Genomic DNA, 23,030 nt, shown 5'->3' with positions numbered 1-23,030 from the left:
CCATCTGCTCTATGTATATTTTCTATGTACATAGTTATATACAAATTAGAATATGAGCTTCTTGAGGGCAGGGACAGTGTTTTTGTCTTCCTTTGTGCCTAGGACAGTAAATGTCATGTAGTAAGGGCATATTAAATGCTTGTTGACAGACCCCAGGAGATACTTATTAATTAGACACTTTGAGTTTAAATTTTTAATTTTTGGACTTAACTAATATTCACAAAATTATTTTTCTGTTTTTTTTCAATGATTTCAGCTGTAATAATTCAATTATCTTATATATTATGTGGTTAAGTAAAAAGATTCTCCATGAAAATTTATTAAAGCTATTTCTACAGTGGCATTTGGGTTTTTTAAAAGATATGTTTTATTGACATCATTTTTCATTTACATTACAATAATTTTACTTACCTTCTCTCTCCAGATTCAGCCCCTGTTTATGATAGACAAAAACAATTAAGTAAAGACATTCATTGTGTACAGTATTCTATCTAAGTGGTCCTTTACCTTTCTGCTATGCGTATAGATGGGGATTAGAAAGGTGTGTTTTGTTATCTGTTTTCTAGAATGGTACTTGCATTAGTTTTTCAGTTACTCAAAGTTTAACTTTTAATGATCTTTTCATTGTATTCACACTGTACCTTGTTCTCTTGGTCTTTCATATTTTGCTCTACATCTTTCCAAATTTTTCATGATTCCTCATATATGTCATTCTTACTGTACAGTAATATTCTGATACATTCATATATATCCATTTTTTCAACTATTCCTCATCTCTATATGTATGTGTGTGTGTGTGTGTGTGACTTTAGTGTTGTTGTTTTTTTTAATTTGGAATTTTTGCTTTCTTGGGGCATATAAAACCAACAGTGGAGTCACTGGGTGAATAGATATAGATAGTTTAGTCACTTTTCTTGCTTAATTTCAAACTCAACAGTGGTTGAATTGCTTCATAATGCCTCCACCAATGTATTAGTGTATCTGTCTTCTCACAATCTCTCCAACATGAATGTTCTAATTTTTTTTTTGTCATTTTTGCATATTTGCTCTGGTAAAGTCTCTGAAAGATATAGTATTTGTCCCTATAGCTACATTATTTCCTCTGAAATGTTTGCCACTGGTTCATGTTATTTGTTTAAAAAAAATGGATTTAAAAAAGCAACAATAACAATAGAAAAACTTGCCGTTATGGAACCAGCACGATTTCTTAAGAATTGAGGCAAGACAATAGGGAACTTGTTTTTAAAAGCAACATCAAAAAACCCAAAATAAAATATTCCCCCTCTTCAGGATCCATCTTTCAGACTTGCCCATGATCAGTACAGGAAATTCTAAATTTGTCTTTATTAGTAGAGGTAATATCTAAAAGATACTGTAATGTATAAATAAGGCTTATTTCAATCAGTATAACAGTATCCCTGAGTTTGTGAAGACTCTACCAGTAGTAACTTTGTTAGGAATTACCAAACCATAAAGATTTTTGTGTGGACCAGTAGTTAGCTGTCGGTTATCCAAGGTCTAACTTATTAGTAAAGTTCAGAAAAGCTCATCATCAGCTTGGTTGCAGAGTGCAAAAGTCATGAAGAGGGTTGGGTTCCACCTAGTGGAGGAATGATCTCCATTGAAGAAAGCATAGAATCATTGAGTATTAAAATATTTCTGTTGCTCAGCATTTTTCATTTTGAAATCTGAAGTCAGACCTTTTGACTTATATTCTGTTATAGTAAAGGAAATTTCTCTAGAAATACCTGTGAACAGTTTATGTTGATATTTACTTTAGTTAAGAATTGACTTTATTTTACTTTTGGCAGGATTAGGTAAATCATTATATCAAACAGTTTTTAAAAGTAGAGAAATGGAGACCAAGCATAGAGAACTCAGAGGAAATTAGCATTCACAAAAATGCTTCATTCTTTCTGTTAGTTATCATATGAGAGCTGTTACAAAAACAACAACAATCTTAAGAATGTAGTTTAACTTGCTCAGACTAATGTCTTTATTTTGTGACTGTGAATTGTGATACAAGTTCTATCTAAATTACTAAAAAACATTTCTTTTAACATGAGTAACTTTTCTTTATGTTTTTATTCACTAAAATAATGATGGGAAACTCCAGTCTATTGGATCTATAATTTATCAGTTGAGTATTCAAGGTTTTGTATATATTATAATAAAATTCTTTTAGAAAATTTTTACTGACATGTACATTTTTCAGCTCTATTTAAAGGCTAAATCATTATGTCTTGCTTTTATGCCAAGGATGAAACATTTATTTATTTTTTTGAAAATGGAGTTTTTTTTTCCCTTTGTACTCTCACCTTGGCTGAGTATATACTGATTTTTATAAAGTTTGTTAAAAGAAACTGAAGTAAATAGATAACTTTTAGGCAACTCTTTGGTCTGGATAATTAATATTACTGTACTTTTGTTGTCTGTGTCATTAGTGTTGTTGTTATTGTCTTTACCACCCTTGTCAGCTACTTTGTCTAAATCAGAGAAGCATATTAGCAATTTCCTCTTTCTTATGTCTTTGTTATTCCATAATAAGCTGAAACTCTAGAGTTTCTTATCCTCCTAGATACAATCTTTTTTAAAATATCTGTTTCAATTTTTTAAGTTTATAGTGGGCATTTGAAGTTTATACTTGGCATATAATGGGCATTTTAGATCTGAGGGGGAGATACAATGCTTATGTTTATGAGCAGCTTAAAATAATTTATTGATGCTAGAATAAAATAATATTGATAGCTAAAATTTTATAACACTTTACTCTGTGTCAGTTACTATGCTAAGTGCTTTACAATTCTTACTTCATTTGATTCTCACAACAATCCGCGGTGGTAGGTACCATTATTATCCTCATTTTACAGATGAGGAAATTGAGGCAAACATAGGTTAAGTAACATAGGGTCACATATCTACTAAGTGTCTGAGGCTGGATTTGAACTCATATCTTACTCCAGGCCCAACACTCTATCCACTGTGCCACCTGGCTGCTTCTAGACAGGTAATGTGCCAGCCTGTGATGTAGCCACAGTTCCTTTTGTCCTGTCCTAGAAAATGCCATAAGGCACTTGAAGCTCAGTAAGGAGCTTGTTAGATAATAATTATTATTATTATAGTAATAACATTTATATAGTACTTAAAGTTCGCAAATCACTTTATAAATATCTCATTTTATACACACAATAACCCTGGGAGATAGGTACTATTATTATATCCATTTTACAGATAAGAAAACTGAGGCCAAGAAAAGTTAAGTGACTTGCCCAGGGTCACACAACTAGTAAGTATCTTGAGACCTGATTTGAACTCAGAATTTCCTGACTCCAAGTCCAATGCTCTATCTACCCACTGAACCACCTAGCTGTCTTTGCCACTAATGTATATTGATCTGCATGATTCTTGAATGCTGACTTATAGTTTTGTGATGAGAACAAAAGGAGCCAGAACCCTTTAAAAAGGTAGCAATCTAAAATAAGCAGACATTAGACACTTTGGATTGCAAAAATTCCCATTGACATCAGGGGTTGCATTGAGCAATGACATTGATCGTACTAGCTGCCCGATCCTCATCTCTCTCTGGGGTAAGGGACCTAGAATATAAGTAGATTGCTTCAGTTACCTTAAGTTATTAGCTTTAGCTTCTCCCATGATTCATGACATAGATGTGACCCTCAGCTTAATAGGCTTCAGGTATGGCCCCAGCAACTTACTGTGTATCTGTGGCCTTGTGTCAAGCGTAGTCAGGTATGAAAAGACCCCTTACCAGAAGGTAAACCAGAAATTTAAGAAATTCAATTTAAGAAATGAAGTGTAGTTTGACTTGCTTTCAAATTCATTTTCTTTTAGGTAAAATACTATGTATATGCTAAATTGTTACAGTTTGAGCACAGTGTAGGAGATATAAAAATATGATTTCAGAACAGCACAGTACTTGCTTTCAATGAACTTACTGTAGTTTAACTCCTCCACAAAATGTCACATGACTAGATTTTCCTGAAAGTTAAGACTTCTAGGCGTGAGTGTTTTATTTGCACCTTTTACCTTAATGATTTTCAGCAAATGTAGCTGATCACTTCAGATGCTTAATGCACCAATGCTATTAAGGTCTGTCTTCCAGATTAAACCATCTCTAGGAGGCTGTCACACCTAACATGGGTTATGACAGCTGCAGTGCTGGAATTACTGTATTGCAGTCAACAGTTCTTGAGATCATTTTGCACCTGGTAGTCTCACAGTTACTGTCAGAGTTAACAGGAATTGTGAGAATTACAGGGTGAAGATAAAGGATCTCATTGTGAGGACTATTGGGATTTAGGATCAAGTTGCAAGGCTAGTTTAGTCTCAGACACTCACCAGAGCAGTGAGTATGGAACAGTTGCCTGGTGCACTCATATCATAAGTAGATATTAAAAGGCCTTGAGAAACACTTCCTAGCTTTGTACAAACAGCCTTATTTTCCTCACTCTGCCCCTTTTGTGTCTTCTCAGTCAACCCCTTTTGCAGTTCTATCAGTGATCCCTGTATCCCAGCCTTGCCTTTCTCACCCTGAAAATCTTAACTGCAAGTGAAAATACTCCTGCATCTTCATCCTAAAATCTTTGTAAGCCTTCCACTATACTCGATCATCTCTTCCGTTAATTCCAGCTTTCTTCTTCCCAAATTGAAAGAATTTTCTAAACGCACTGTTCCTGAGACCTTGCCTGCTTTATTATCAATACACTTCCAGTTATCATTGTAATTTTGTTATTTGTGTTGTTTAACTTAGGAAAGTGAGGGCATGATTTTGAGCATCATGTAACCCATTCACAGCTGTTTACTATTTCACAGCTCTAGACTCTACTCTTGACTACAGCTTCACACTGCTGTTGGTACAGTGAAGACCAGGTGAGAGTGCACATTAGACAAGTGTAAACCTATTATCCCTAATAGAAAAAAAACTGTGTGCCCTACAGATAATATATCAGTAGCATCATTTTCATAGGTGAGAGGTACACTATTATGGAAAGCTGTGGGTTACTTAGAATTCATGGATTTGCAGAAATTTTCAGTTGTTAAAATGATTGTACTCTTACATATACAAATTTATCAATTGCATGTTACCTTATACGTGTTATACCCATTTGTACTATCAAAGCTAATATCATTTGACTAAAAGAACATACTATTTATTAAGCTAGATGTGAAGTTTACATCCAAGTATGAATTACCATTAGAATTTAATTTTTTTTAAAAGGTAGTGGTTTTTAAATTCTTTTAGGAGATATAAAAAAAAAAACCAAATCAGTTAGATACTACTTTTGATTAAAGCCAATACTCGCTTGGTGCATGTTCATTTAAGTACAGTTTTACTTTTTCACAGTTAAGAATGTGGTTCAGGTAACATCTAAATGTCTTTCAAATTTATCTAATATAGTTCCTTGTCATGTAACCTATATTCTAACCAAAATAACCTGTTATTTGCTTCCAATTTTCATGCTATGCATTTCAAATCTCTCATATGTGTGTGTATGTATATGTATATACATATTTTTTCTTTTATTCCATGCCAGTCCCCATAGCTAGAGTTGAATTCCCCTGCCTTTATCTCCTTCTGCTTCTCCATCTGTTGATGTTCATCCCTTTAAGACCTAACCCAAATATCACCATATCTCTAAAAAATTTCTTCATCCTCTCAAGCTCAAAGTTTCTCTCCATCCTCAGATTTATCATGACACTTTGCTTGGACCTCTTATTTGTACACATTTCAAACATATATTGCATATGCAGTGTGTCATAATTATACATATGTAATCTACTTCCTACTCCCCCACTCTCTTCTTTTTCTTTCTCTTTCCCTCTCCCTTTTTTTTCTTTCTCTGTCCTCCCTCTTTCTCCTTCTCCCTCTCCTTTTCCCTCTCTCCCTCTCCCTCTCTTTCTCTTTATCTCTCTCTTCCCTACTTCTCTCCCTTTCTCTCTCTCTTTCTCTCTCCCTCTCTCTCCCCCCCTTTCCTCCCCCCCACATATAATTTAAACTCCTTGAAAGGAAGGTCAATTAGTTATAACTTTATAACTTAACTTTGAATCTCTATCAGCCCTCATAATATCTTGTACATTGCTGCTACAGAATCTTTTCCTGTTGTATCTTCTAAAGTCTGGAAAGAAAAAAAACAACACATCCGAAGACTACTGCAGTTGGTACTTGTATTTATCTGTTGCTCAGTCAGAACTGCTTTTAAAGCCCTGTACCTGCAGCTCTTTTTAATAAAGATAATAAAATGTTTATGTTCTGGTCTGAAACTTGTATAAGTAAGTATATATTTAATTTTTGTACATCATATATAACACTGATATGCCCATTTGTTTGAAATTCTGAGTGAAAAAAGAAAGGTTCATTGCGCCCTTCATACTTAACTGTGCTCCTTACCCTGAGAACCCCAACTGCATATGGTCATACTCTGTAAGATTCTTCCAGCTAGGAAGTTAATTGTACAAAATTTTTGAAGCAGTGCTCTACTGCTTAAATATTTGTCTTGTTTCTTTACACTGGAATAGGAATAATCATGTGTCACATAAAATAATAATGTATAGAAAATGTTATTAAAGTTAAAAAAGAAGACATGCAAATATAAATTGTAATTTTGGTTTAGCCTGTGATTGCTTTTAATAGAAAATGTCCTCTTAACTAAACTCTTACAGTGCTTTGTTTGGGAGAATTAAACACACGCTTGTATGCTCATATAGGTGAAATGACTCTAAAATTAAATTTGTGAATGCGTTGGTGCCAAAAATTTTATCATAAAAGAATGTATTCCCGAAATACCTGGAATTTAATAGGATAATAAGATGACATACACATATTTCCAATTTACCTGCACATTTTTGATGCCTAAAGCATCTTCACCTTTATATAGCATGTTGCATTTTAAAAAACACTACTAAGCTATTTACTTTTTGACACTTCAGGGTTGAAATCAAAAATTCTTTTGAAGATAATATTTAATCTTATAGCAGCACCCTTAAAATTCTCACACGTCAGGTGGTATCATATGTATTGAGATACAGAAAAACAAAAGTGTACAAAACCTAAGTCATGTTCGTTTTCTCAGGTAGTGGTTGCTACCTACCATTTTTTAAAAGATTAGAACCCGGTTATAACTAGTGGCATTAATTTTTCAAAATTTTAGTGTTACAAATTTCTTTTTGCCTTTTAATAAGTTATCCTCATTTTCCATTATACACATTCATCGAACTGCCAATTGGACAATGGTCATTAAATTAGTTTTGTATTATGGTTTCATTTCAAAAAAAATTTCCTGTAAGTTTTAAGTTTTCTGGCCAGAAATTATCCCCTAACTTTTAGTTTCCTTATAGTCGCAAACTGATTTCTGTGTCAGTACATTTTAATCTTTTAACTTACTTCCAAGTTACTTGGGAATTTAATTTAGAATTTATATTTTTCATATTTTTACTATAGCTAATGAACTAACTGACTGCTTAATCTCTTAAAAAGTAGCTTTATGTAATGACGGAAAAGTATTTTTGATCTCTTGTACTGTTTGAACAGAATTCCTGCATTATGCCAAAAAAAAAATCCTTAGTGATGTTTAGTTTTATCCTCAAAAGAAAGTACTTAAAAAAAAATGAAAACCCATTCTACACATCTGCTCATTTATGTGTCTACTATTCAAGAAGTTTTTATATTGGAAAAAAAATCAATAAACAAGCACTTCATAATTTTCTTTTAAGGGAAAAAACTTTGGCCCTAGGCATATTTCAAATATTCGTCTAGCCATTTTTATAAGATTTGGAAAGTGGGACAGAATGGCATGTATACATACACACATATGCATGGGTATTAAAATCAGAATATTTTACACGAAATAGTGTGTGGTGAAAATGGCTATCTTGACAAAACAAAGTTTTTACATCAGGCCTTTAAATTTTCAACAGAGTTTCAACATTATTTAGATAAAATAATTATTTTACAAAGACGACTTTTAACATGATCAGGCCACCCACAGTGTTGACTAGAGAATATGGCATGCAAGCCACCCAGTGAGACTGATGTAATTTTTTCATCTTTGCTTAAAGTATAGTCACTAGACCAGATAATGTACAAAGTTTTGATAGGCAGTGATCAAACAAGCAAAAACAGTTTAACCTTTTCCCCCTTTTTTCTTGTGACTAATTAAAAATAATTCATAAGGTGAAAAATTTGAACTATTTCTGCATAACATAAATTTTACTTAGATTTCTGATGAAGCAGTCCTTTCATTATTGAAAGGATTCGTGTAGTTATGAGATTTATTCAACATGAGAATTGTGTAGTGACCGGCTATTTATTGAAATGAAAAAAAAAGCAGGGCTATCAATTTTTTAAAAATAGTACTTTTTCTTTAAAATTGTACATTAAATTATATTAAGCTAAGTAATTTTTGTAATTTGTACCATTTTCCTGGCATGAAATATTTTAAGCAATGTGAATATTTAATCTTTTCTTCAAAAATCTCTTTTTTTCTGTTGCACTTATCATCACACATCTAAATATCAAACTCATGGAATTTAATTGTTATAGTTTTGCTCGTGTACTAAAAAGGATACATTCTATGTTAATCAACTAACCTAAAAGCCTGAGATTTACTGTAAAATTTAGAGTACTGGCTAAAATAAACTATAAGTTCACCACAGTGAAATTAAGCACTTAGGTTTAGAAAATGTGGTTTTTAATTGTATAGAGCTCTCACCACATTAAGGCTTAAGCAGTAAAGATTGAAATTGTTTTTCAGTATACTGTAACATATGCTCAATGTACCTGATTTTGAAAAAGTCACTTTTAAAAATGCAAAACAGTGGTAATGTACAACATTTTGATTCCAAAGACTGAATAAATTTTCTGTTGATTAAAAGAAGATTTTTCTCTTAGGGTTTTTTTTTAATTGTTGTTTTTGAAATAGGGGCGAGTAACACTGCTGATACGTTGTTTCAAGAAGTCCTAGGCCGAAAGGACAAAGCAGATTCCACCAGAAATGCGCTAAATGTTCTTCAGCGTTTTAAGTTTCTCTTCAACCTTCCTCTAAATATTGAAAGGAATATTCAAAAGGTAGTGTGTATACAAATCATATACAGACCTATTTATGTATTTTAAAAGCATACTATTTATCATTTTTCAAAAGTTTAATTAGATCTATTTTTATTGAGCTATACTGACAGTCACTAAAATATTATTTTGAAGGGTGATTATGATGTAGTCATTAATGACTATGAAAAAGCCAAGTCGCTCTTTGGGAAAACGGAGGTGCAAGTCTTCAAGAAATGTAAGAATTTGTTTATTACTTTTAGGTTTTCAGCTTTCCTTTTATAGGAAGAATGGGGAACTTATAATTCTGCAAAGAATGTTACATGTGTTTTAACTTGTGCAAAGAATGTTATATGTGTTTATTCGGTGCTCTCTTTAGAATTTGGAACAACTATTTTAAACAATAACTTGAGCAGAGTTTCTAACTAGGGCATTTTACTAAGCTGCAGCATTATGGGAATCTTCAAGCAGGGTGTTTTTTGGGGGGGAAGGGGGTATAGGTTTATGATTATTCTTACAGCTAAACTGATATCTTCTATGCCATGATTCTTTAATTCCAAGATCAGCTGTATTTTTCTAGTGATTTCAAAATTACTTAAATAGCAATAAATATAGAAATCATGAACATATTCCTTCATATGTCTGGATAGACATTGTTTAAATGATGATCTTTAATGATTAGCTTTTTTTAATTAAATAAGCATTTAAGAAATATGTCATGTGTGCCTTAGGCTACAATTCTTTGTGAACTGGCTTTAAGTGTGAAAAGTGTCAGATGCATCATCTTAAAAAATAAATTGCTTTTTTGAATTTGGGGACCAGAGGGTGTAATATCTATAGTATAGGGAAGTGAAGTTCTATAATTGGTTCTGTCACTATGGAAATAATTTAATCTTGATCATTTAATAGTTGCACTTGATTGTCAGAATGAGTTTAAGTTGTAACCATTTAAATCCACCAGTGCTTAGAGGTAAGAATGCAAAATCAGAATAATTGGTTAAACTTTCACAGAGCTTTGTCATTAAATAATAATAATAATCTGTATATTTATAACACTTTATAGTTTACGAAATGCTACCACATTATGTCATCTGATCCTTACCGTAGCCCTGTGAAGTGTGCAGGGAAAGTGTTATATTATTTTTCCCATTTTTCTGGGAAAAATGAGAAAGATTTTGAATTATGATTACTCTCAAAGAAAACCTTTTTAGTGGCTGGCCTCAATCTTAGATACTTTATGACAAAAGTAAAACCACATTTCTTATTCCCCTCTTCAGAAAACCATGTGCTTCTAAGGATTCTAACCTTAAAAGCAAATTAAACTTTTTAAAAATTTAATCAAGAAAGTTCAATATAGTTCATATGCTGTCTATATTAAAGTTTCTTTATTAAATTGATTAATATATCTATAAAGACATAGGAAAATGTGTTTCAAAATGCATTTTTCCTGACATTAACTTTTACCATTTGCTTTTTTAATAGATTATGCTGAAGTAGAAACACGGATTGAAGACTTAAGAGAACTACTCCTGGACAAATTGCTTGAGACTCCATCTACCCTACATGACCAGAAACGTTATATAAGGTGACCTTTTCTAAAGTACCTAACTAATTCTCTGTGTTCATAGATAGTGATTAACATAAATACATCTGTGGTAGTAAGCATAGTGTCTATACCCTGAAGCTAAGTTTGGAAGAATTAGGAAACACATGTATTCTTGAAATAGCAAACATGGCAGGCAAGTGGTGCCTGGCTAATAAAAGTAGAAAGATTGTGGGGTGCTACTGTAGTTCTCGGCCTTAATTTTATATTGTTAATATGCTTTTTCCAGATTTTACATCTTTAACATACTTCTACATTTTAGGAGGTCATAAACATGTGCCTCACTTTTGAAGATGGTAGATCTCTGCTAGCATGGAAAGGAAGGAAAGATGGCCCATGTATACCCAATATATAGGCCACTTGGGTTTCTGCCTCATTACGGTTCCTTCTTATCACTCAGTCCAGCAGATTGATGGCAGTGTTCTACTTTATGGGTGCCATAAAGGCTTCTGGCATATAACTCAGCATGCCAGGCAATTCTTCATGGCATAGTGGTATGCCATTGATCATTGGTTGAAAAGCTTTTCTCAACACAGAACAGACAATTTAATGCTAGCAAAAGGCTAACCTCAGAAAAGAAAACATACGTGGGTAGTCAGCCCAAAGAGAAATAAGGGGCTTCTGCATGGGGAGGTGAATAATATAAAACGAGGACATGGGCCAGAGGATCTCTAACATGAGTAAGAAGATTAAGAGAAGTAAAGGACTTCAAAGGCAACAACTTGCATGATTGTAATTTGTGACCACATATAGAGACTATTAGAAAGGCACAAAATATGTTTGTTTTATTTGTTGTAAGCTTTTTTGTGCATATTTTCTTGTGGGACATTATGAAAGTAACATGTATAAACTTATTATCTCGTCATCTCTCTCTGTTTAAGGGTTGTCATCCTGTGTTTAACATTTAATGAAACAATAAAAATATAAAATAAATCTCATCCTTCTTTCCCTATCCCTCCTCTAACTTCCAAAATTAAAGGTTACTTAGAATTGTGACTCTCTTACAGAATTGAGTTGTTGCTCAATTTAAATTCATAGAATTTATAGAATTTTCGATATAGAAAGAACCATAGATATCATAGCTCCCTCACTTTTCGTATAGATATGTGAATAGACATCTATAGTTTTGGGGGTATTTGCTCTAAAATTTATGAGTATGGGAGGACTGTTATAACTTTTGTATGTTGCAGAACAAAAGCTCTTAGAAAAGTATATCAGTATTTTAATTGAGAATTTGTAGTAAAGGAAGATTGACCTTAGGCCAAATTGAGAAGTTAGTGAAATATGCCTTTATTCCTGTTGTCATTGTGGCTCTTCACTAATACTTTCCCGTTAAAGTATGAGGTTACCCTTAACAAAATTATTTTAAAGTTATAAAGCAGAGGCCATCATGGAAATACCTATCTAATCATAGAATTCTGTTTGCTGTGGAATCTGGGTAAGTGATAAATGTTCTAAATGCCAAAACCCCTCATGTCATAACATAGATTTCATCATCTACTCCTCAGGCTGATCCTGGTGGCAACAGAATTCATAGTCATAAGGGTGTAGCTTCGCGTCCTACACACTTTACAAAAAGATAGAAAAATAAGTATTATGTCTTTACAAGAGAAAAATAAAGTGTAACCTAGATATGAATAATCTAGTGAAATGCTTAAGCTGAAGAATAAAGGATATAGGGAAGAATTTTTCTTTTTTTACAGTTATCATTAAATAGAAAAAAATTACCAAACAAGGTTGTAGTTTTGTTTTTCTCTAGAAGCCTTTACAAGTGAGGGAGAAGCTTACCGTTTTTGGGCCTTTTGATGTAGTTTTACCTGAAGTTAGGCTTGAACAATATATATAACATATTAAGGTATAGTATAACAAAGATCACAGCTCATTGTGCCTTCTCTTCCTGTGTCTGGGCTAAGATCTGCTCTGGTCAAAATAGCCCCCACATTGAAGAGATCACGGATCAACTGAGATAAAGAAGTGGAAGGAATACTGGAATTGTTTGTGGAAGACCCAGATTTAAGTACCCCAATTTCTTACTATGTGCTGATGATCCCCCAGACCTGGAACACTCTCTTTCCCATCTTGCCCCATGACTTCCCTGCCTTCCTTCAGGCCATAGCTTTTCTCAGTCTTTCTTGGTCTTAGTGCCCTCCCTTTGAGATGACCTCACCCCTGCCTTATTCCTTGATAGATCTTGTTCATACCTAGTCATTAGGCCAGGAGCTCCTTGCAAGCAGGGAGTATCTCTTGCCTTTCTTGTACCCAGTGCTAAGTACATGACCTGGCACTGAGCAGGCATTTAATAAATGTACTTGATAGACCCTCTGACTGTGATAGTCTTATTTACTATCCCTCTGATTTGCACAAGTCATTTTCCTTTTCTGGGCTTCATCTATTAACAAAGACATTGGACTAGATGATTTTCAAGGTCTTGTACAACGCCAACTTCTATTTCTGTCCTTTTTAATTTGATTATGCTATGAAAAGTTCAAGTCAAATATCTGGCAGGCATAGCTGCATGCCTCCCCAGCATTTTTAAATAGTAGAGATGCTAAAAGCAGTTTATCAATATATGTACCTTTTGTAATGACTTTTGCAATGCAAAACCCTCCCTATTTAGATTGACATAATAATATATTCTACCAAGTATGCATAAATTATATGAAAACTGTAGGTAGCAGTGGCAACTCAGATTATAGCGTATTTGACTTGTACAGTTTATTTTCCTTTTTTTTTTCATTTATTCAAGTAGTTTTAATAAAAAATGATTAATCATAGAATTCTAGGTTTAGGACTAGAAGAGACCATAATGGTCACCTAATCTTTTCTCCTCAGTTTATGGATGAAGGGACTAAGACCCAGAGAGATTAAGTTAAGAAGTTAAGGCAGCTAGGTGGTATATTGGATAGACCACTAGGCCTGGAGACCTGAGATCAAATTCAGCCTCAGACAATTAATAGCTATATAACCTTGGGCAAGTTACTTAACCTCTGTTTGGCTCAGTTTCCTTGACTGTAAAAGATAATAATAACAACACCTACCTCTCAGGGTTGTTGTGGGAATCAGACGAGATAATAATTGTAAAGTGTTTAGCACAGGGCCTGGAACATAGTAAGCACTGTATAAATGTTAGCTATTTCAGGGGTTACACCCTGTATAGAATGAAAAGCATATATCAGGTATTTACTGTGTGCCAGACCCAGACCCTGTGCTAAGTGCTTTGCAGATATTATCAAGATAGTGCTTGCTCCCAGGCAGCTCACATTCTAATTGGAAGAGACAACACATAAAGGAAGGCTTATGTTAATTTTCAGTTCCTGTTGGATGGAAAGGCCAGGTAATACCTAGGTTCTGAAAGGAAAGTGACAGGGCAGGAGATAGGGTCCTGAGGACCTTGCAGAGCGATGGCAGGGCAGATGGTCCTCTACTTAGAGGAGAGTAGGCCCAAGGGTTGGAGTAGCATGGGGTGAGGGATCCTTCCACTGAGGGAAGAAGAGATCTGTGTCTGATGGGAACTGAGCAGTAGGGCAGTGGAAGTTGGGTTGGAGCTGTCTGTGGTTCCCTCAAGTGATAGGAGGCGATGCTGGTCTGTGACTGGGCAGGAAAAGGTCACCAGCTTATATACATACAAATCTATGCAAAATATATACCAAATGAATCTAAGGTCATTTCCAGGGGCAGGAGGTAAAGGCACTAGTAGCTCATGGTAGAGCAGGAAATGTCTCATGTATTAGATGCCATCTGAGTTCATCTTTAAAAAAACAAAACTCTAGGGATGCAAAGCATAAGTGAGGAGGGAATACTTTCAGAAAGGGGAGATGCCGTGTGCAAAGGAACAGAGATAGACGTTGAAGTGTTACTTGTAAGGAGTAACAAGAAAGCCAGTTTGGCTGTTTCATGTTTCCACAGACTTGTGGAACAGTGGAGGGATCTTCCACAACAAGAATTTCTCATGAAGATGAAACTCCAGTGAATGTCCTGGCTAGATCAGACAACAGAAGTTCAGGGAAAACTTAGGAGTTCCTATTTGATTGGAATGTACAATAGTGAGGTGGTATGGTGGATAGAGATCTGGTGTCAGGCAGACTCATATTCCTGGGTTCAAATCTGGCCTCAGACATTTACTAGCTGTGTCACCCTGGGGGAGGGGGGCGGCAGGAAGTCACTTAATCCTGTTTGCCTCAGTTTCCTCATCTGTAAAATGAGTTGGAATAGGAAATGACAAACCAGTATCTTTGCCATGAATACCCCAAATGGGGTCACTAAGAGTCAAACACAACTGAAATGCCTGAATAACAACAAAGAGTACATTAAGGGGAATGATGTGAAATAATGCTGTTAAGGTAGGGTAGACCAGATTATGGAAGACTGAGAAGTTTTTATTTTCTCCTTTGAGCAATATAGAGCCATCAAAGGTTTTTCAGTAAGGAAGTGACATGGTCAGAAGAGTCAGTCAAAAAGAGTCTTCTGTGTCTAGGTATCTGTGTATTAGGAGGTTTATTTTGGCAGTTGTGTTAAGGATAGGTTGTAGACAAGAAAGATCTGAGGCAGGGCAACAGGTTAGGTTGCTAAAAATTCAAAACAAGAGATAAAGAGGGAACAAACTGGGCTGGTAGCAGGTAAGTAGAGGTATATGGATGGATGTGAGTGAAATTGTGGAGGTAAATTTGACAAGCTTTGGTAAATGATAGCATGTAGAGGATGAGAGAGAGGAAAAAGTGAAAGATGTCAAACCTGGGAAGATGTAGGGGAAAGAGTGCTAGAGTAGGAGTGTGGAAGAAGTGAGTTCAAATCCTACTTCCAACACTTATTTGGCTGTGGAACCAGGGGCAAATTGTTTCACCCCTGTAAATGGATATGGTACCTACCTCATAGGATTGGTATGAAGATCAAATGAAATAATGGGTATGAAGTGCTTTATGAATCTTAAAACATAGTTTAAAAACCAGTTATTGTTATGTGTTGAACCTTGAGATCCTTGGGAATAATTATTAGATTAGTACCAAGTGGTTTTACTAGTACTCATAGCATTAAGAGTGATTCATGGGGTTAAGGTTTAAAATGCCTTTGTTTTCTTTTTCTTTGCACAACAGAGCAATGTTTGGCATGATTCAAACTTAGATTGAACGACTAGTATTTTCTTACACTTGTTCACCAGGGTATCTAATAATAAACTTACTGCTTATTTAAATTGCCCACATTGTACACAAGTAAATGCACACTAGTAATTAGCTTACTAGAAAGTTTTGTATAAGAAGCAGTTTCCTGTGTTTTCCATACCAATACAGACCTACCCCAAAGCAGTTATTAAAAATTGTATCTGGAAATAAAGTTAAATATGTTTAAAACAAAAGCAGGTAAAGGAAAGAGAATTGGAAAGTCTACCCATTTTTTCTCCCATTTATTCTTTAAAAATGTCTTTTTAAAGCAATATTTGATTTGGATTTATAATTTTAAAGTAAATCACTCACATATATATATATACATACATATATACACGCACATAGACACATACACACACACTTAAATATCTTAGAAATCATACTTATTTAAAAACATGTAGTAAAAGAAAATTTTATTGGGAGGGTCAGACAAAAGATAGCCAACCTCTCCCACCCCCCAAACATTGATGAGGTCCTAAATAGCGAATCTAAATTCTCTTAATGTACAAATTTATTTTAGGTTTTTTTAAGAGCATGTTATGGTTTCTGGATGTAAAAAGTCATTGGTTTCTGGATTTCAAGCATGTTGATGAATAGTTGCTAGGGTTATGCCAAAGATGGAGCAGCATTCTGGTATAATGGAAAGAGTATTGGCCTTATTATTAAAAGAAACTTGTATTCAGATCCTATTCCTGACACTTACTAGCAGTCTCACCTCTGGCAAGTCAGCCGTCTAACCTCTGTAAGCCTCAATGTCTTCGTTTCTTAGATGAGGATCACTGAGTGATGGTAAGGATCCAGTGATATAATGGATAGAAAGCACATTTTAAGCCTTAGTGGGCTTTATAAATGTCACATATTATTGTTTTTAATCTCATTCTTCTAATTTTTTTTCAGTGGGGCACAGATAGAAATATCAGGCATAAATCAATATTTTGTTATTATTATTGTATATTGAATGTTCTATAAACTTTATCTCACATGGGGTTATAAAATGGCAATTTCTCAGTTGAATATTATGTCATTAATACTAATATATAGTTATTTTTTTAGAATGAAAAATAAAGGTATTCAACATTAAACAGCATTATATTACTTAACTACCAAAGAAATCATATAAATTTCTATAGTAGTTCCTTTTTCTATTTCTTTAGTTTTAAAAATAAAAGTAAATTGTTTTGTATGTAAATTGCTTTTTTTTTTTTAAGGCAATTGGGGTTAAGTGACTTGCCCAGGGTCACACAGCAGGTACATATCAAGTGTTTGGTCTGAGGCTGGATTTAAACTCAGGTCCTCCTGACTTCAGGGCCAGTGCTCTATCACTGTGCCACCTAGTTGCCCCTCTTTTTTTTTTTTTTTAAATTACAAACCCTAAACAATTAAGTTGGGCAGTGGAGCTGTTACAATTTATTCAAAGAGAACAGGAAAATAAAGAACTGTTACTGGACTGTGGAAATAATGTTGTTTTCCTAAGTCTGTTGTTGTTGTTCAGTCGTGTCTGACTCTTCGTGACTCAATTTGGGGTTTTCTTGGCAAAGATACTGGAGCAGTTTGCCATTTCCTTCTTCAGCTCATTTTACAGATGAGTAAACTGAGGCAAATAGGGTTAAGTAAATATTGTCCAGGGTCATGCAGTAAGTGTCTGAGGCCACATTTGAACTCAGAAAGATGAGTTTTCCTCTATTGCACCACCTAGCTGTCCTTTCCTAGGTCTAGATTTGATAAAAAGTCTTAGGGGGCAAAACACAGCATTCTTGAGAATTATGAAGTTAAAGTTACTGTATTATTTCCAAATGGGAAATAAAGCAACCTTGAGGGGAGGCAGGGAAAACTTAAAAGTTAATGCCATAATTCTATTCAAGCCTTTTAATAGGGGTGGGGGGGAGAAATATGGCTGAGAGTCAGAAAGTGGATTGGACTTTGAAAGTCAAGGGCATGTTCTCTAAGCTGAATTTTCTTTCTTTTTTTTAGATGCGTTATAGGCTGATTTTTTTTTCATGTGTGAAGTAGTGAAAAAAGTCTTTTTATGATTATTTGGGTAAAAACACACACAAACCCTTTTAGCTCAACCTATATTTCTGCAAACTTAAGAATAATCTGCATGTAGGTAGTTAGAGGAAAGAGAAAGAAGGGCAGTCCAGTTCTAGAGCCTGGAATTTATTGCAGCTTATGAAAGCAGACATATACTGTTTAAAAAATATTTCATGAATCCACTATGGAGGATGACCAAGTACCCACCCTGACACTTACCTTATCTAACCAATTATAGAGATCTTAAAAATAAAATCTACTGTAGGTGTTATATATAGATTGAAAGTTACAGAGGTCATTCCCAAGTCTCACTTTTTTGACTAGCTATCACCTGTTTCTCCATGTGTCCTATATTATAGCTTCTAATAGCAAAATGGACTTGTTTCATTCTACCTGCATGGATATGGAGAGCTATGACTGAGTAATGAAATAAGAGCCCTTGAGAAGCTTAGGGAGATGGTACAGGGGCAAAGAACCCATTTTCCCCATACACCAGTTTTTTGTTTCCTCACCTTGATTTAGAGACTGATAAACAGATTAAATTCTGTTACCATTCACTATAAGATTATTATTGCAGTAAGCTTCTATGTTGCAGGTGATAATCTAGTTATATAAAATAATATGTAATAAAAATATTCTGGAACATGTTATTTATGACAAGATTTGGCCTTTGTATTAGATTTTTCTTTGTTGCCTGAGGTTCTAGCTTTCACAACATTTGTCTCTAAAAATTTCGGATTAGTCTAATATATTTTTATTGCACTGCTTGATTTTTGAATTTTCACTCCAAAGAGAATTCTTAATATTTTATTATTTTCTGAGTGAAGTTAACAATTTAGTTTTTAAAAAATCTCCAGATGCATTCTTTTCCATAGCTCTGGATGTGGTGTTGCCGGCAAGAGAAGGCAGCTAGAAGATTAAATGGAGAGCAGTGGACTAGGAATCAAGAAGCCCTGAGTTTGAATCCAGCTTCAAACACTCCTTGGGACAAGTTACTTCACTATCCTAGTGTGTTTTCTGACTTGTAAAATCAAAGTCCTCTAAGGTTCCTTCCAGCTCTAATCTAGACCTATTATCCTCTGTGACCTATGATTCTTCTTCTTCCAGCCGCAACTCAGAGGCAGTTTCTTGGCATTCAGAATTTTGAAGGTACAGAACTGTGGTCACAGAATCACTCCATGTTCAAAGGACTCTTATAAATTCTGAGTTGCCCCTAGCTGTTGAGAGTTGAGTCAAAAAAACCAATGAGACAGTGCCATCTAATGGCAGCTATATTTATACCTTTCCAAGATAAGCCAAACAAAAGGCTTCAGTTTAAAATGATTCGTCTGTCTTCTCCAATGATTCCCACTTTTGTGGAAGACAACTTAAAGTTTAATGACTATTAATGATGAAGAAATACTCTTTTATATGAAATTAAATATAAAGATGTTTTCACTTCTATAATGGAAAAAAGTACTGAACTAAATTGCCTCCGTAGTCTCCTTTCTAAAATATCATCAGCTCTTTTAGGCTAGAGTTCTCCTTTATAATTCTGTGAGAGATATTAAAAAAGCATTTAAATTATTTCATTAAATTAAAGTTTTAAAATTATGAAATATCTTTGTATCCACAATTCGTTATTTTATCCAGACTTTGCTTTTCTTTATAAACCTGAAAAAAAATTTTGTTTTATTGTCCCATCTATCCTGATTTTTATTGATATCAGCATTCTAACCTATGTGTATCTTGTTTTTGTTTTTTTTTTTTCCAGATACCTTTCCGACCTCCATGCTGATGGAGATCCTTCTTGGCAGTGTATTGGAGCACAACATAAGTGGATCCTTCAGCTCATGCATAGTTGCAAAGAGAGCTATGTAAAAGACTTAAAAGGCAAGTATATTTCTTCTTTAATTAGTAAGCTACTTAATTGGTGTCCATTGAGTGGACTTTAGAATACTTAATTATTCAGGGGATTATTATCCAGTTTTCTTCTCCTGCCCAAGCTATTTTATCCTGATTAGCCCTTATACTAAAGGATAAACAAGCGAATGGAAGATAAAAAAGTGAAATCTTAATCTGTTAAATATTATGACTTATTAATAACTGATAAAGGTGTGATAGAAAACTGAAACTTATGGTTCAAAATTAGATTTTAAATAAGTTCACAAAGCAGCTATCATTGCCTTTTTTTATTATAGATAATGGAAAGTTAGAGGCCTTGTTTTGTGGTAGAATAGAGTGATGGGATTGAAACCTCTAAGACACCTACTAGTAACTTAACCTCATTGTGCTTTAGGCAACTCTTAAATTGCAATCTGTATTTGTTAAAGAATTTCCCACACCAGGGAAATCACATGTGCTTGTTGTAATGGAAAATGTAAAGTTTATGACAAATCCCCTGTTTTATAGGTGAGGAAACTGCAGCTTAGTGAAATTAAGTGGCTGGCCCAAGGTAATCGCTAGTGACTAGATTACAAGTCACATGATCCTCAGTGTAATACTCTTTCCAGTAAGACTTAAGTCATGTGTTATTGAAAGAGGAAGCATTCATTTTGTCTGGAATTTATTTTGTTTCTTTGAAGTAAGATAAATCTCTGATTAAGAATGACAATATCTTATAGAATTTAAATTCAAAAGGATAAAAATAAATTTGCTTATTAACAAAATATGTATTCCAACTTGCTTAATAACGAAATAGGTATTACTGTTGACATTTCTCATAATAATTGCAAATCTCTTTTTGCTGAACTTCTTTAAAACATGTCAAGTTTTTATCTGGTTGTTAGATCTTAGGGATATGTATGCAATTTACACTGTTATTGATGTAGGCATTACCTCTAAGAAAAACAGAATCGTAATTTATATTTGTTGATTTATTGCATTATGCTTAGCATATTATACTTAGCAAACATTCTTCAGCATCTGCTATGGAGCCTAATGCCATGATCATTGTTGTGAGCAATGTAAATAAACATACAATATATGGCATCTTTTTTCAAAGAGTTTATAGACTATTTGAGGAGATGAGATAGACAAATGTGAAAATTGATAGTATAAGAAGACAATTCAGGAAATTTATGATAAAGTTTCACATGAGTGGTTCTATGGCATTTATTTATAATGTAAAACTTTTGTTATGAATTTACTTTTGTTAGTTAAAACTCAAACATTATTTCATTTGTTAACTCATCAAAATCCCTGCCATCCTCATTCCTACCATTAGTGTTTTTGCAGGCCTTTTTTACCAGTTTGGGTTGGGAGGGGTGGAGAAGGAGGGAAAGGCAAGCCACAAAATGTTTAGCCCAACCAAAGTGATCCGTAGACCACAATTACTTGAAAATTATTCTATTCCAATTATTTCTATAGCCCAGTTAAAGTTGACAGGATAAAAATTTCATGCTAATTAGTGGAGACTAATTCTTTATAAGACAAATTCTTTCCTTCAACTTTAATATTAACCTCATATATTTATCCCAAAAGGTTAGATATTAATTAATATGGATATATGACATTTATTTACATTCTCTTATTATCCCTTCAACACTAGCACTTTTTTTTTTTGGTGAGGCAATTGGGATTAAGTGACTTGCCCAGAGTCACACACCTAGTGAGTGTTATGTGTCTCAGGCCAAATTTGAACTCAGGTCCTCCTGACTCCAGGGCCAAACACTAGCACTTCTGATGCTAGCAGAAAGAGATTTCTGGTTTATTGGGCCTACAGATATCCTTCTAACATAAACAAAATTTTTGCTTCCTTGTAAATTGGTTTATAAATTTTATATATTTATAAATTGGTATTTTGTAATAAGAAATAAAAGGAAACATGTCTATGTTCAAAGCTCCCCACCAAAGTCCTATGCCTCATGATTGCGTGGAAGTTACCCTGGATTCTTGAAGGGTATTGTAGCAGAGTACAAGTTATAAAGGACTTCAAGGAAAAGCCTGAAGACAGGCCATATATCTGACTTTCATTGACCAGCTTGGTTATGTTCCGTGTTATTATGTGAAAGGTGGCCACCAGGGGAAGAAATTATTTTGTCCGCAAAAACTCATGGGAAATTATCTACTAATACCAAGTAAGGTGGTGATCTTTATTGGTGGAAAGGAGAACCCGCAATAATGAAATCACATACCCTTGAGGTATTCAAGTGTGATATAGAGGCGCTATGTTCATTGTTTAGGGAGCTTCAAAGCTAAGTCAGTCAATCATCATTTATTATGTGCCTTCTTTGTGCCAGGCACTATACTAAGGCTGAGAGAGGCAAAAGATAGTCATTGCCCTTGAGGAGCTCAGATTTTTTTTTTCTTTTTGCATTTACTAGTATTTATTTGTTTCCCAATGACATGTTAAGATCGTTTTTAATATTCATTTTTGTAAGATTTTGAGTTCCAAGTTTTTCTCCCTCCCTCCCGTCTTTCCCAAGACAGCAAGCAAACTGATGTAGTTATACATGTACAATGATGTTAAACATATTTCCACATTAGTCATATTGTGAAAGAAGAATCAGAACAAAAGGGAAAAATCGTGAGAAAGGAAAAAATTTTTAAAAGTGAAAACAGTATGCTTTGATCTGCATTCAGATTCCATGGTTCTTTCTCTGGATGTAGATAGCATTTTACATGATGAGTCTTTTTGAGTTTTCTTGGAGCATTGTATTACTGAGAAGAGCTAAGTCTATCATGGCTGATCGTTGCACAATGTTGCTGTTACTATGTACAATATTCTCCTGTTTCTGCTCACTTCACTCAGCATCAGTTCATACGAGTCTTTCCAGGTTTTTCTGAAATCCACCTGCTCATCATTTTTTATAAACAGTAGTGTTCCATTACATTCATGTGTCACAACTTGTTCATCCATTCCCCAATTGATGGGCATCCCCTCAGTTTCACATTCTTTGATATCACAAAAAGAGCTGCCATAAATATTTTTGTATATGCAGGTCCTTTTTCCATTTGTATGATCTTTTTGGGATACAGACCTAGTAGTGGTATTGCTGGACCAAAGAGTATGCACAGTTTTATAGCCCTTTGGGCATAGTTCCAAATTACTCTCCAGAATGGTTGGATCAGTTCACAACTCCATCAGCAATGCATTAGTGTTCCAATTTTCCCACATCTTCTCCAACATTTATCATTTTCCTTTTCTGTCATATTAACCAATCTGATGGGTGTAAGGTAGTACCTCAGAGTTGTT

The 23,030-nt window shown here is 34.3% G+C and overlaps 1 protein-coding gene across 3 annotated transcripts in view; it reads left to right on the top strand.

The window, feature by feature from the left end:
- The window catches only part of EXOC2 (exocyst complex component 2), a 231,880-nt gene that overhangs the window by 74,007 nt on the left and 134,843 nt on the right, over positions 1–23,030 (top strand). For all 3 annotated transcript variants that reach the window (XM_027841894.1, XM_027841975.1, XM_027842046.1), the window contains 4 exons: positions 8,940–9,085; positions 9,218–9,299; positions 10,544–10,646; positions 19,608–19,726. In XM_027841894.1, the coding sequence (XP_027697695.1) occupies positions 8,940–9,085; positions 9,218–9,299; positions 10,544–10,646; positions 19,608–19,726 (450 nt within the window). The remainder of the gene's footprint in view (positions 1–8,939; positions 9,086–9,217; positions 9,300–10,543; positions 10,647–19,607; positions 19,727–23,030) is intronic.

The sequence above is a fragment of the Vombatus ursinus genome, unplaced genomic scaffold (genome assembly GCF_900497805.2).
Source record: "Vombatus ursinus unplaced genomic scaffold, bare-nosed wombat genome assembly UNPS02000577.1, whole genome shotgun sequence".
Lineage (NCBI taxonomy): Eukaryota > Metazoa > Chordata > Mammalia > Diprotodontia > Vombatidae > Vombatus > Vombatus ursinus.
The sequence above is the reverse complement of the archived record's forward strand: the minus strand, read 5'-3'. Positions and strand labels throughout refer to the sequence as shown.